The sequence below is a fragment of the Nicotiana sylvestris genome, chromosome 4, assembly GCF_000393655.2.
Source record: "Nicotiana sylvestris chromosome 4, ASM39365v2, whole genome shotgun sequence".
Classification (NCBI taxonomy): Eukaryota; Viridiplantae; Streptophyta; class Magnoliopsida; order Solanales; family Solanaceae; genus Nicotiana; species Nicotiana sylvestris.
In genome coordinates, this window is record NC_091060.1 from 179,233,235 (window position 1) to 179,248,986 (window position 15,752).

At 32.6% G+C, this 15,752-nt stretch overlaps 1 protein-coding gene across 1 annotated transcript; it reads right to left on the reverse strand.

The window, feature by feature from the left end:
* Positions 1 to 9,096: 9,096 nt before the first annotated feature.
* On the reverse strand, positions 9,097 to 10,980 carry LOC104227164 (uncharacterized). The gene is made up of 2 exons (XM_009779331.2): positions 10,506 to 10,980; positions 9,097 to 9,962 (listed from the first exon to the last, which is right to left on the reverse strand). The coding sequence occupies exons 1-2, from the start codon at positions 10,944 to 10,946 to the stop codon at positions 9,453 to 9,455; spliced, it is 951 nt and encodes a 316-aa protein (XP_009777633.1). The 5' UTR covers positions 10,947 to 10,980; the 3' UTR covers positions 9,097 to 9,452.
* Positions 10,981 to 15,752: the final 4,772 nt, after the last annotated feature.

Sequence of the window (15,752 nt, forward strand, 5' to 3'; positions counted from 1 at the left end):
TGTAAAATTTTAAAAAAAAGTTTTAAAAAAATTCAATTAAAAATAGTATTTAAAAATTAGAGTTGTGTTTTGACATTAATATAATTTTGAGTTTTTTTGAATTTTTCTGAGTCATCTGAGTGAATAATTTTGAAAAATAACTTTTTAAAGTTTTTAAAAGTTTTGAAAAATTTAAAAATTAATCTTCAAGTGAAAATTAAAAAATTTATGGCCGAACACTCATTTTGAAAAAAATAATTCTTTTTGGAAAAAAGTGAAAAAAAAAAATTGATGGCCAAACGGGGCTCTTAATTTTGATAATTCATTACTTCATACACTAGTTAAAGTTAGCATTACACTGGACCACACATTATTTACTTATCTAATAGGCAATGACAAGCAAATTTATTGACAAATTATCACTCAATTTATTGCGTAAAGTAAAACATAATATATTAATGTTTCCTTAAAAGCAAATTTAATTATATAGCTAAGATGAGAGGAGTTTGTTTGATTATCTTGTACTTATAATCAATATCAGGTTAGATAAGAAAAGTAAGTGAAAAACCATTAGTATTAATCCCTTGAGGTGGAACAATTTAAAAAGATATAGAACCAAAATTTTAAAATTAAAAGGAAAAATGTTACTATTTGATAAACGCGTGTTCACAAGTGACGGTGACGTGGTAGATTTTATCGTCCATTTTAGTTATATGGTATTATTTATTTTAAGTTCAATTAATAGTTTATACCGTATTAACCTTCACTTAATAACTCTTAACTTTATCTAATTAATCAAAATCCTAATTTTGATTTGGAGACGAGTGAATTTTTACATTTTTTCACCTATTCACCTACATATTTTTGGGAATTCACACGTGACACGTCAAACAATTTTTATATTCTAGTACCTTCACGTGCATTTCCTTTTACATATTTGACCTTGTGACTCATGCAAACGCAAAATTTCTGACCCACGTGGGCTTCGTCCTTCTGCAGCGTCTTCATAGGGCCGGGAGAAATTAAAAAATGGCCAAATTTACAAATAATAATTGAAAAATAGTAACTTTTAAAAAAATTTAAATTTAGTCACCTTTCATGTCAAAGATAAATTTAAACAATAATACTGTTTAAAATTCGTAAAATATTAAAGCATAATATGCTGGAGTTCGAATTTTTTACATGTGAACTTCCACCATAACATACTGGAATTTCATAATGTGCTGAAGTTCCAACATAATATGCTGGAAATCCATACACAAGTGCTCTAATCTCCAGTATATTATGCTTGAATTTTTCGTATGCTGGAGTTCCTACATAATATGCTGGAAGTTCATACACAGGTGCTCCAATCTCCAATATATTATGCTGGAACTTTCCGTGTTGCAGCAAAATAGTGGCTATTTTTCAATAACTTCATAAACGCTACCTATTTTTTAATTATCAGTTCGAAAACTGGCTAGCCCGTGCTATTTTGACCGTAGGATCTGTGTGCAAAGACAGTAAAAATGGTGTGTAGTAGCCACTAATTAAGGGTATCTTTAATTTTTATCCACTAATTATAATACTCAGCAAAAATAACCACCACTAATAGAAAAAAGACAATTTTACCCTTTCTTCCTCTCTTTCGCGTTGCATTTTCATCTGGAATACCCAAGGTGACTTCATGGTCGGCCTCCTCCATGCTTGGTCAACAGCATCAATCCCTCAATCCCTTATATGTGCACATCAATCCCTCAATCTCTTATATGTGCACATCAATCCCTCAATCCCTTATATGTGCACATCAATCCCTCAATCCCTTATATGTGCACATCAATCCCTCAATCTCTTGTCTCTCTCTCTCTCTAAAAGAAAATGTCGGAACCCCTCTTCATTTCACACACTATTGTTGTTTCTCTCAAGCACAAACTTCAACTTTCAAAACCCAGAAACTTTATAATAAATCCATGGATGAATTGCAGTTCAGTTCGACTCACAACTACTGCCACTGCCACTAAGTGTAGTGGAAAAGTGAATAGATGGTCCCTTTATAGCATGAATGCTCTTGTAACTGGTGGCACTCGAGGCATTGGGTACTTTTTCATTTGCTAGTTCATGATTTATGTTCTGTTTCAAGATATTTATAGTGTTCAGTCCATCTACAATTAAAAGCAACTATTATACATATTGTTTCCATCATACAAGTCAAGAAAATGGGAAACAAAAGACATATGTTATAAAGTAATCCTTGTAGAATTAAGAACAGGTGTACTGTAAGTGCAAGACCAAGATAATGATTGTCTGTCCTTAACATTTAAACATGGAATTAAAAGTTAAGGACTTTCAGTCCTTAACTTTTGAACAAGAAATTAAAACTTAAGGACTGTCTGTCCTTAACTTTTGAACCAAAAATTAAAACTTAATGACTGCATGTCCTTAACTTTTGAACCAGAAATTAAAAGCTAATGATTGTCTGTCCTTTAACATTTAAACATATAATTAAAGTTAAAGACTGTCAGTCCTTAAAATTTAAATATGGAATTAAAAGTTAAGGACTGTCAGTCCTTAACTTCTGAACCAGAAATTAAAAGCTAAAGATTGTCTGTCCTTTAACATTTAAACATGTAATTCAAGTTAAGGAATGTCAGTCCTTAACATTTAAACATGGAATTAAAAGTTAAGAACTGTCAGTCCTTAACTTTTGAACAAGAAATTAAAAGATAAGGACTGTCTGTCCTTTAACATTTAAACATGGAATTAATAGTTAAGGACTGCTAGTCATTAACATTTAAACATGTATTTAAAAGTTAAGGACTGTCTGTCCTTAATCCTTGTAGAATTAAGAACAGGTGTATTGTAAGTGCAAGACCAAGATAAGGATTGTCCGTCCTTAACATTTAAACATGAAATTAAAAGTTAAGGACTTTCAGTCCTTAACTTTTGAACAAGAAATTAAAACTTAAGGACTGTCTGTCCTTAACTTTTGAACCAAAAATTAAAACTTAAGGACTGCATGTCCTTAACTTTTGAACCAGAAATTAAAAGCTAAGGATTGCATGTCCTTTAACATTTAAACATATAATTAAAGTTAAGGACTGTCAGTCCTTAACATTTAAATATGGAATTAAAAGTTAAGGACTGTCAATCCTTAACTTCTGAACCAGAAATTAAAAGCTAAGGACTGCATGTCCTTTAATATTTAAACATATAATTAAAGTTAAGGACTGTCAGTCCTTAACATTTAAATATGGAATTAAAAGTTAAGGACTGTCAGTCCTTAACTTTTGAACAAGAAATTAAAAGCTAAGGACTGTCTGTCCTTTAACATTTAAACATGGAATTAATAGTTAAGGACTGCTTAGTCCTTAACATTTAAACATGTATTTAAAAGTTAAGGACTGTCAGTCCTTAACATTTGAACCAGAAATTAAAACATACAATTTGAAACTCAAGCTACAGGACTTTGTATACAGAAGAACAACAACAAAGTGAAGGACATTTTGTCCTTAAGTTTTTTTATTCAATTTGCAAAATGAGGCCAGTAGAATCAAAGTTAAGGACATAGTGTTCTTATTTTTTTGAATTCAATTTCCAAAATGAAGACACTATGTCCGGAATACAGAATTATCATAGGAGGCGGTGTCTATAAATTTATCAATCCTCAGTTGATCGCCGCTTTGTGTAACTGCTGCTGCTGCTCGTTTCTTCTCTTTGTGTAACTGCTGCTTGTGTTGATAGCGTAGGTATAAGTTATACCAGAAGGGTATTTTCGTCCAGTCAGGTATAAGTTTTTTAAAGGAGTGGCTAAAGTCTAAATACATTGAAAACAGTGGCTTTAAAATAAAAGCCACTGCTTTTAGTGGCTATTTGTGCCGTTCGCCCGCAAAGACAGCATTCGCAGTTTCCGATTTTTCACGCCCCAATAGAGGCCCAATTGCTCAATTCAAAACAAAATTGGGCTAAATATTTTGGTCAGAGTATGGGTCTAAGCCTAGTCCAGTCAAATTACGCCTTACCTCAACCCAATTCTGAAAACAAAGACCATTAATCTTTCTTCTATGTTTTAGAAAAGCAACAACAATTGTTTGGGCTAAACCATCATTGTGTACTTTCTATCTTGACTAAAGACTCCAAATTAATTTGTTAAATCGGGGAATAATATGCTTATTCACTTTCTTTTTTCCTTCATATTTCTGTTTTCGTACACGTAAAACTTTTAGTTTTAGCAAATTAATTTTGTTTTCTCATATTGTATTTTCTTAGTAGAGCAATGACGGCTTGTATGAGGCGATAATATGCTCGTCTTAGACTTGGTCATGTCTTGATTGATTAGACTCATGCAACACGTAGCGCCATTGAGGAAATGTAGGCTAAAATGAGCCTAAATAAAGGACATGATGGACAATGAAAGTTTATATAACTAACTTCAATTTGTTGGGATTGAAATATACTACTCTCCGTTTCATATTAAATGAGGAAGAGAAAAAAAAAAAGACTTTTGAAATTTGTGGTCTTAAAATCTTAAGGGGTAAAAAATTTGTGGGACCATGACATTTGAGTGGCTATAAAAGCTTTTCATTAAGGGTAAATGAGCAAAATGAAAGAGTTTAAAGTTGCATTATTTCCAAATTTAGAAATATGTCATTTATTTTGGAACAGACTAAAAAGGAAAGTATCTCAGTTAATATGAAACGGAAGGAGTAATAGTTGTTGCAATAACTGCTTGTATACGGTGCGTCTTGCTTTTTTGGTCGAAGCTTATCTTCATGGACGTTGCCCCGTTTCACAATTAAATATTTGGATGTGAGGAAGCCAAATGGGCGTATGGCCTCCACTTGTTTGACCTCTTTTTAACACTAGTACTAATTGTTGTTCAAGTTCCACGGTCAACGGTTGATTAAAGATGGCAAAAATGAACTTATACTAGTAATTAGCGTCTTTGAAAAATTTCTTCCTCTAGGGTTTTAAGTCTATTAAGTTGTCCTTTCGGGATGCCCAGTTGATTTGGAGGACGATCATCTATATATATGACTTGGGATCGATCCCCCTCATTGATAGACAAATCCTAATTAAACGTAATGAATTGTAGATCTAAGATTAAGATATATCAGTGATATGGGACCATGTTCAAGAATAATAAATATCACGTATATGCTCAATGATTGTCAATGAATATGAGAATAATTGCACGCAATAGATGTGTCAAATGGCAATAAATGTAAGTAAAAGGAATTTATCACCCAAATATTGAATGAGGTGGAAGATTTATTCTTCTGACAGCAATGTGTGACAATAAACTATGAAGATGGACAAAGTGATCTTGGATCTTGTGAGTGGAAAAAGAGAACAAACAATGAAATCGAACAGGAACGACAAGACAAGCTTTCGTATATACTCTTGATAGTCAACTTCTTACAAATATGTTCTTATCTGAAAGGTGAAGAAATGATGGGCAAATTCTAGTTAAACATAATGAATTCTAGATCTAAGGTTAAGATATATCAGTGATATGAGACCATGTTCAAGAATAATAAATATCACGTATATGCTCAATAATTGTCAATGAATATGAGAATAATGGCATGCAATAAATGTGACAAATGACGATAAATGTAAATAGAATAAATTTATCACTCAAATATTAAATGAGGTGGAGGATTCATTCTTCTGACAGCAATGTGTGACAATAAACTATGAAGATGGACAAAGTGATCTTGGATCTTATGAGTGGAAAAGGAGAACAAACAATGAAATCGAACAGGAACGACAAGACAAGCTTTCGTATATACTCTTGATAGTCAACTTCTTACAAATATGTTCTTATTTGAAAGGTGAAGAAATGATGGGAAAATTCTAGTTAAACGTAATGAATTCTAGATCTAAGATTAAGATATATCAGTGATATGGGACCGTGTTCAAGAATAATAAATATCACGTATATGCTCAATAATTGTCAATGAATATGAGAATAATGGCATGCAATAAATGTGACAAATGACAATAAATGTAAATAGAATGAATTTATCACTCAAATATTAAATGAGGTGGAGGATTCATTCTTCTGACAGCAATGTGTGACAATAAACTATGAAGATAGACAAAGTGATCTTGGATCTTGTGAGTGGAAAAAGAGAACAAACAATGAAATCGAACAGGAACGACAAGACAAGCTTTCGTATATACTCTTGATAGTTAACTTCTTACAAATATGTTCTTATTTGAAAGGTGAAGAAATGATGGGCAAATTCTAGTTAAACATAATGAATTCTAGATCTAAGATTAAGATATATCAGTGATATGGGACCGTGTTCAAGAATAATAAATATCACGTATATGCTCAATAATTGTCAATGAATGTGAGAATAATGGCATGCAATAAATGTGACAAATGACAATAAATGTAAATAGAATGAATTTATCACTCAAATATTAAATGAGGTGGAGGATTCATTCTTCTGACAACAATGTGTGACAATAAACTATGAAGATAGACAAAGTGATCTTGGATCTTGTGAGTGGAAAAAGAGAACAAACAATGAAATCGAACAGGAACGACAAGACAAGCTTTCGTATATACTCTTGATAGTCAACTTCTTACAAATATGTTCTTATCTAAAAGGTGAAAATCCCCTTTTTGTTCTTTATCTCTTCCTATTTATAGGAGATATTCCTGAGAAACCCTAAAAAAGTACAACTAAAAGAATATTCAATGGAATATTCCTTCTTTCTATTCTAAACTTATCCTACCGTTATTTTCATACACCCGTTGCACGACCTCGGCACTAATCTTTCTTAAGACGACTCCTCACCCTTATGCCGTGGTCGGCTTAATCTTCGACCACGTCCATTTGCAGCTATTAAGCCAATACAGGGTTTACCTAGTGCGCAAAAGAGTGTCCAGCACAGAGTGCTCACCCGAAGGACATAGACTATAACGACTGCGAATTTTCCTGGGTTCCAAAAAAAAAGTCTATTAAGCTCGGTAGTGAGCATATGAAAATACTCCAATTATCGAAGACCTTATGATAGTCCTTTAATTAGCCAAATAATAGAAAAATACGCCCTCAAGTTCGTATTATTTATATTTTAAAAGGATAATTTTGTAGCCCGTAAAATAATATATTTATAGGGTTAATTATCAGTGTATTTGTCTAAACAATCATCAATCCTTTCTTAAGCTTCTCGCTTAATCAATATTCTACTCATTAGAAATAAGGGTAGATTTTGAAAGAAAAAAGAATGCATTAAAGGACTTCATATTTTCTTACAATGTAAATATTCAATACTTTAAAATAAATTCAATTTATCAAAACGACCACTAATATTTGGGATTGTAGAAAAATCAACCTACTGCTCACCGAAAAGATTGCACCTGGTCTTGTTCACTAAGGACAGATCTAAAATATCTTATATAATGAATATGAATGTGATAAAATTAGAAAAATTCATTTTCTTTTTCATGAAATATCTTCTAAAAGACACTCACAGTGTTCTTCCAGACACAAAAACATGAGTCCATGTTTCTATCTTCTTTTTCTGTTTTTTTTTTTGTACCTAACGAAAGATTATTGTAGTGTTTTTTTTTTAAAATCCCACCCAAATTAGAAGGATCTATAGTGTTTTCACGCTTTCCCTCCAGCGTAACCCGAACTCAGGACCTAACGGTCGTGGGCGGTGGCGAAGCCAGAAATTTTTCTAAGGGTAAAATCTAATATTTTACCTATACATACAATATAATTTTTCGACAAAGGATAGTCAATTGACAATTCTTATAAGATTCTAGCTTCGCTCATGGTCGTGGGTGGAGGTGCTTTACCAACTGAGAAACCCTCACTTATCAAGATTATTCGTGTTAAAGTAATTATTAAGACGATAACAATTATTCTTTGCATCTTCTGGCATTTATTCCGACAAAGGATGGACATATCTGCAGATTATATTTATATTTAACTTGGATATAAGATCTCTGCAATAAGCAGACGATGAGAAATCCAAAAAAGAAAAAGAGAAATGCAAGTTGTAAAACCAAGAAACCAGAGCCAATTCACGTTGATTCCTCATGAGACTGCATTATGCGAAGATAAAGCTAACATTATAATGAAGAAATGATTGGTTCATTATTTTGTAGTAATTGATGAAAAAAAATGAGTAGTTCTCAATTATACGTAACAAATCATGTGCAAGTTGCTTTTGTTCATTATTTTTGCATCTATTTTTTGAGGATTAATTTTGTGCTGTAGATGAATAATCCAGTTCACATGTCGAATGTCGACTTAAGAATAATGGGCAATTTACTAATTAATGGAAATAGTCACTTATATATATAAATCTTAAAAGCAGAAGTCTATAGTTCATTCAAAGAATTGACGATCAAATATATAGGGGAAAAAAAACTAATTCTTGGTTTGCATAACTTATACTGTTAATTACTACTATACATTTCTTACAAAATGGTACTATCATCTAATTAAGGACGAAAACTATTTCTCCATTTGCTTTGAGTCGAATAGTTAGATCTGGATTAAAAAAAAAAAAGATATCTTTCTGAATTGCCGGTCCTCGTTTAATTTAGCTGGCGTTTGGATGTAGATTTAGTTAAAACTTAAAATATATATATATATATATATATATATATATATAAATTGTGTTAAAAAATAATTTTGAAAGTTGAGAAGTTGTATTTAAACGTGCATTTTATTTGAAAAAAATTAAAGTTTTATTAATGAAAGAAAATATTTCATCCAAAAGCTGATTATATTCCATGAACAAATAATATTTTCAAATTTTTTTTGAGAAGAAAAAAATCAAAATCTATGGCCAAAAGAGATGTTAGACAATAAAGTGTATATAGTTGTTTTTAAGTCGTTTAGAATTAAGGTGTAATTACTGTTTTTATAAAAGTATATATAAAGAAAAACTATATGGTGGAACTAGGACATTGGAAAGTTCATGAATTACTGTCTTAAGATGGACTTATTATTCCAATGTATTACCCCACGTAAAAGGTGTCAAATTCAACAAAAACAACTACAATTGGCATTACCTTTAGGAAAAAAACTCGACAAAATTTTTTCAAAGAAATGCAGATTAATTATAAACAGTAAATTCAATTACCTCACTTAAAATGCTATAAAATTAACAAGAATCTTCAGTATATATTTAACAGTAAACTTGTCTTCTTCCATTAAACAAAACAAAGAATTCCGAAAAAGTAACATTTCAAAGACGATCTGCGATGAAAAATTAAAGAAAAAAATATATATCTATGCATCATTATTTAATCAGAGAGAGCCTTGGAGCAACGGTAAATTTGTCTCCATTTTACATATAGGTCGTAGGTTCGAACAGTGGAAGTAGCCACTAATGCTTGCATTATGGTAGGTTATTATGGTAAGTTGTCTACATCACATTTCTTGAGGTGCAGCCCTTCCCCGAACACTGCATAAACGCGAGATGCCTTGTATACGGGGTATCATCATTTCTTTCGCCCTCTATTGTGTGAATACATTGAGCAATGAAACTCTAGCATTAAGTAAACTCCTAAACACTTTCTCTCCACCACTTTCAATTCCACAAATACAATCTTCCAATTCATGCATTTTTTTAGACACCATTTTCACTTCTTCATCACCTTTTTTTCTCAAACCCCACAATAAACTCTCCAACCCCATTTCTATAAATTCCACAATACCTTCATTTTCTTTCACTTTCTTTATTTTCTTTCCTAATCCAATCCAAGAGCAAGTTGGTTTTGGAAATGCCATTGATACCCCAAGTCCATTAAAAAGTGCAATTGAAACCAATTCTGTCACTTCTATTATATCTTTCATGACTTCTGCTAGCTCTGCATCTCCATCTGGCACTGCTACGCATTGTTGTGGTACAATATATTTTCCCATACATTGCACGTTAGACACAAGTTTTTCCATTTCTTTAGCCATTTTTCTCAAAGCTTTTGCATAGGAAGCAATCTTGGATTCATCTTTGCGCCTTACAGCTACCTGTTGAAACATAATATAATTAAAAGATTAAAAACACACTCCATTTTAGATACGACGATCACATAATTCAACATGCTATCAGAGTGAACAAGATCGATTATTTGAATTCTATAGCCTTTTTGAGGCTACTCTTTATTCTATCTCCTAAAATCATGTGGGCTAAATTTTGCCTTTAAAATAGTTGGATGATTTTGTTTTTCTTTTGTAGACAATTTTAACTCACTCAACTAAGTAGGGGCCAAAATTTAAAGAGTAGTCTAAAAAGGTCATTTGTGTCATGCACCGACAGGAAATTTTGGTTCAAATTATACGCGGGAAAGGGCGGGACTGCAAGGTTCTATCGTACGCAATTTTACCTGTACGTATTTCTGTAAAAAACTGTTTCCATGACTCGAACTTGTGACCTCTTGGTCATATGACAGCGTAACTCAAAACATAAAAAAATACTTTCATGTGTATACTTATGAAAAAGAATCAAGTTCACATGCACAGGAACGAGTAAAGACACATCAATTTTTTTTGAAAAACTTAAGTTTAAACTACCTGAGCAGTTAAATGCTCTTCTTTGAACGTGAGAATCAATGTCTGAAAAATTCCATAAACGTCAACAAAGTGAAGGAAATCATCTAGAAGCTTCTCGACCAAATCAGAATGGCCATGTAGAGATTCACGAGTTTGTGGAAGCTGAAGAAGATCATCAAGAGACTCATGAACAATCTTGAGTTGATTCAATCCATCACAAAGCCAAGCTGAAGTTCGATTTTCGGGCTTTTTAGCCCATGATTTAAGCTCGTTTAAATCATCTTTGAGCTGAGAAATTAAAGGATGAGATCGACAAGGAAGACTAGCTGATCGGACGTGGAAGGTTTTTTTGGGTTTATTTGAATGGTTAGGATGATTTGGAAAAGAAAGAGATCGACGGAAATTGGCCACCATTTTTGGTGTCATTGTTCTTGATTTTGATAGTGTTTTTTCTTTTCCCATTTGGAGAGAGAGATGGGAATTTTGTGAACAAAAAATGAAAGGGGTTAGACAGTTGAGAGTGTTTATATATAGGGACAAAGAGGTTTTGGATCTATAATTTTAGATCATGGGTGTAATGTATTATTGTCCTAATTAACTACTTCCATCTTTTTTATTTATCACTTTAGCCCCAAAAAATAATTTGATCCAAATAATTTTCACTATTGAAAACTAAGAATGAACTATTGTTTTTTCTCAAAGTCAATCATATTCCTTCAAGAAGGTATGGAGTAGTGATTAATTACTCGCTACTTAAAGAAAGATAAGTAGTAATATTATTATTTAGCCAAATATTCTTGACTCGACAAGTGAGGTTTGCTCAGTTGATAAAGTACCTCCATCCACGATCGCTAGGTCATGGATTCGAGTCACGTTGGAGAGGAAGTGTGGAAACACTATAGATCCTCCTAAATTGGGAGGAAATTAAAAAATTTAAAAATGATAAAAAAAAAAAAAAAAAACTCAGGGTATATGTAGAGCCAGATCTAGAATTTCTTGGAATTGATCAATGTTCCTCTAGCTAATAATTTAGCATTCAACCAAGTACATCATTCAGTCTTTTTGGAGCATGTGGGCCAACATATAATATTATGCATCAATATAATTCTATAAAATACCTAATTTAACAGAAAATCCATAGGTTCGCATGCCCTATATTTTAAGCAATACATACGCTATGTATAAATATGTAAAAAATTACAAGAAAATTAAAAAAAATATTACATTTAAACATGATTTCAAAAACATAGTGAGTTTGATAGTAAAAACCTAAATATTAAATTCATCAAATCAAAACTTTAATTTAGATCATCTTCAGCTAACCCCAAAAGTAAAGTAAAAGAGCATATATATTAAAGAGAATAAGGTATAATAGATCAAGAAATAAATCCAGCTGTTTGGGAAGGCAAAAAGGCAAAATCCCGTTACAAAAGCTGCATGGGAGATTGGAGATGATCTGTATTTTGTAATTCACAGGTTATTCTGGTTTTCCTGTTGTGCTGGAGCCTAGACATCACGTGCAACTCACACCCTGTCCTCTTTAATTTACTGTTTTATACTTATCCAACTGTTCAGAGCGTGGCACATGGAGGACAAAATGCGGGAAGTAAGACTCATATGGTTCGGGCACATTCAGAGGAGGAGCATTGATGCACCGGTGAGGAGGTGTGAGCGACTGACTGTAGTGGACACGCGGAGAGGTAGAGGGCAACCTAAGAAGTATTGGGGAGAGGTGATCAGACAGGACATGGCGCGACTCAGGATTACTGAGGACATGGCCCTTGACAGGGAATTATGGAGGTCGAGCATTAAGGTTATAGGTTAGGGGAAACTTGTGAATATTTCTACAGCACAATAGAGTGAGACTAGCCAGTTAGGAGTTAGACTAAGAATGTCATTGGTCGTCTATTGATGCAGGGCTTTACCTGCTAGTTGTACTATACCAACCATCTATTTCGTATTTCGTATTCTGTATTTCATATCTCTTATATTGCTGGTATTTTATTATGCATTTTTATGGTACTAATATATCGACTCCTGTTGCTTTTTTGAGCTGAGGGTCTCCTGGAAACACTCTACCCTTCGGGATAGGGATAAGGTCTGCGTACATATTACACTCCCCAGATCCCACTTGTGGGATTATACTGGGTCGTCGTTGTTGTTGTATACTTATCCAACTGTTCTAAGCTAAAACCTTTTGTTGCTGGTAGAGCAAACAAGTCAAATTAATTTCCAGAATGTCATTCTTGTACTATACTACCACTTGTGTAACAATTATTGGCTGTTGCGTTATTATAATATTTCTGATTTTTTTTTTTTACAGACTAAACTGTTAGTATGGAATATAGATACTGCCCATATTATTAATATTTCCTTTAATATGTCCTGGTTTATTTGGCGTTATAATTTGGAAAATGATAAGGGGAAAAACGAAAAGTTTTTCTTTTTTTTCTTCATATAGTTAACATAGAATACAGTCAAACATCTCTATAATAGCATCCATATATAACAATCATTCAATATAAAAGTCAAGTTTTTTCTCGAAATCGATTTTTATATTATGTTTTAATATATGTCCTCTATACAGGGGCGGATTTATGCTTACCGAAGCGGTGTCACGCGACACCGCTTTGTCGGAAAATTTTACTAAATATATATATATTAATACTCTACGGAAACAGATAACTAGGAAAAAATGACACCACTTGACATAAATTGTGTTTTGCTGTGTTGGTAATGTACTTGATTTTTCTCTAAGAGGTCAAAGGTTCAAACCTCAACTAGTATATTTTTCTTTTGCAAATTTAATTCTTTTATAAATTTCGACACCACTTACAAAAATTAATTGAGCAGCGGTTCAAAATTAATTTCTGGGTTGTGAGTCGCGTTGTCTTTTCAAAATAAAGAAAAAGCTTCGTATTTACGTGTTGAATGCGGTGAAATTAATAGTGGAATGTAGACCTAACTCACGTGTCCATTTATATAGTTGCAGCAATCAAAGGAAATCAAATAGCATACATATATACCTTTTTTGTGATCTCTTCAAAACGTGTGTATTACATTAGGTTACATGTAGGCAGGGACGGATTCGGGATTTTAATTTTATGAGTTTTGATTTTGGAATTATGACTTCAAGTGTTAATAACTGGATTTTGAATTTAATATTTATACATATTTCATGAATATAAATCATCAAACATACTATTTGAGCAAAAGTTACTAAGTTTGATCGAATCCGTAGGGCGGCTTGTGCCTCCGCCCCTGATTGTAGAACTATACTAGGTTTGTTTTGTTGTTATACGCTGAAAAGGAAACAAGAACGTACAACCGTTGCTAGTCTAACGAATTGTCTTTCCAACAGAAAATTTCATAATAGTATTATCTTAAAGGCATTTTCGCTCCTAAATATATAATTTACAGCTAGGAATTTAGGAAAAGTCAATCATTTTATGTCTATTCACATTATTGGCTACCTAGCAATAACAAAGGACGTTGCATGCCCCATGCAGTTTAATAATTGAGTTAGGTAATAAAGACCTTTTTGGTTAAAGATCGTTCGAGAAAGAAAAGCTCTTGTGGTGGTATCCTTTTATTTTGAATTTCTTTGCTTAGCAGTTGAAATTAATTAGTAAAACACATATGATTGAAAACCATAAACAAGTTTTTGGGATCCAAAGTGTAGAAAAGGAAAATTTGCGTCACCTTAGCAAAGAAGAAAAGGTTTGGACATGCAAATATAAAAATAATAATAATAATTAAAAAAAAGAGCGTGAAAATCAAAGAAATATCATACATAGAAGTCCTTCCTGATTATCCTTCGTTTGTAAGCCTGATCTTTTACTTCTTTTATACTACTTTCCTTTATTTATTACGTATCTCTTAAATCTTTGATTGAATTATTTAATTATTCACCCACTTTTACGATTAATTCAGATTTACCTTACGTAGGATTCATTTAATAGAATTCTCTATGAGAATTTCTAAATTCCTAAAACTCGAGCGGAGACTTTAGATAAGAGTAAAGAGATTCTTATCCATTCCATCACATTTCCGTGATGACTAATGAGTGGAATAATTTCGTCCATCACCCGAATAACCGTTGCATGAAGAAGATCTTTTAGGATTATGTTAGTGCTTAAGTTGAGGCCATTAATGCCCCTTAATTTGATCTTATCTTAAAATCAAGCTAAGCCACCATTTTAGGGCTTTTTACTTCAGGAGGCTTTGAGTGCAAAGAATCAGAATAAGAACAACCTGTAATCTCAGAAACGTTACAGTTGAAAATATTTTCCTTTGGTGGTCCTGTTGGAATAATAGTCATCGACGAGGCACTAAATTATAAGAGTGTATGCTCAAAAGTCAAAGCTCAAACTATGATTTGATTTTGAGTAAAATATATTAGCAGTTGAATAATGTTATAACCAATTCTGTCAACACGTCGTAATACTAATATGGTAGCAATATGCATGCAGGTTCAATAGAATATATTTCTGAATTTCGACGTCCGAATTCGGGATTTTCATTAAGAGGAGTCAAAATATAAAGAAATAAACTCACCTAGAAGTCAAGGGGTGTCATTATATAATATATATACATATTGTAAAAAAAGAAAAAATACCGAGCGAAACAGTATAATTTTTCGACAAAGCATATGGCTCTGCCACTGCATCCTACATGCCAAAAGCAAGTAGAGACTCAGAATTCACGACGTTTAAATTCAATATACGTCACTGCTGACACAATATCCAGCGAAAAAATGTAAGTACTATCGCAAATTAAAATTTTATTTTCCCTGAGTAGTGTAACTCGGTAAACTATAGTTGGCTGCCAAAAAAGTTAAATATATGCTCCACTATCAAGGGCGGAGCTAGCATATCCGTTAAAGGTTCAACGAATCCAATAATTTTGATATGTACCTTGTATTTGTCTAAAAAAAATTATTAAAAATATATAAATCGTTAATTTAGAATTCCGTAAATTAAAAGGATTAAAATCTAAAGCTGATATTTTCAAATCCTAGCTCCACCTCTGCCCACAATTTTATGTAGACGATTTGATTATTAATTATTTTTGCCCTTCTAAAAAGCTCCCTATTTTGCTCCTCTGATGATTCGAACCGACAATCTCAGGGTCGGAAGTGGAAGATATTTATCACTTAGCAATCCTCTCATGTGGCCAGGGGCGGAGCTAGCCCGTTGAGTACGGGTTCGATCGAACCCAGTCGTTTTGGTCTCATCCATGTATGTGCCTTAAAAATTCTATTGAATA

What these genes read in the sequence shown, in the direction of transcription:
- LOC104227164 (XM_009779331.2), bottom strand. Translation starts at nt 10,946, where the DNA reads ATGGGAAAAGAAAAAACACTATCAAAATCAAGAACAATGACACCAAAA. An exon ending in AAGAGCATTTAACTGCTCAG is followed by an intron (nt 9,963 to 10,505) that starts GTAGTTTAAACT and finishes ATGTTTCAACAG; the next exon opens with GTAGCTGTAAGGCGCAAAGA.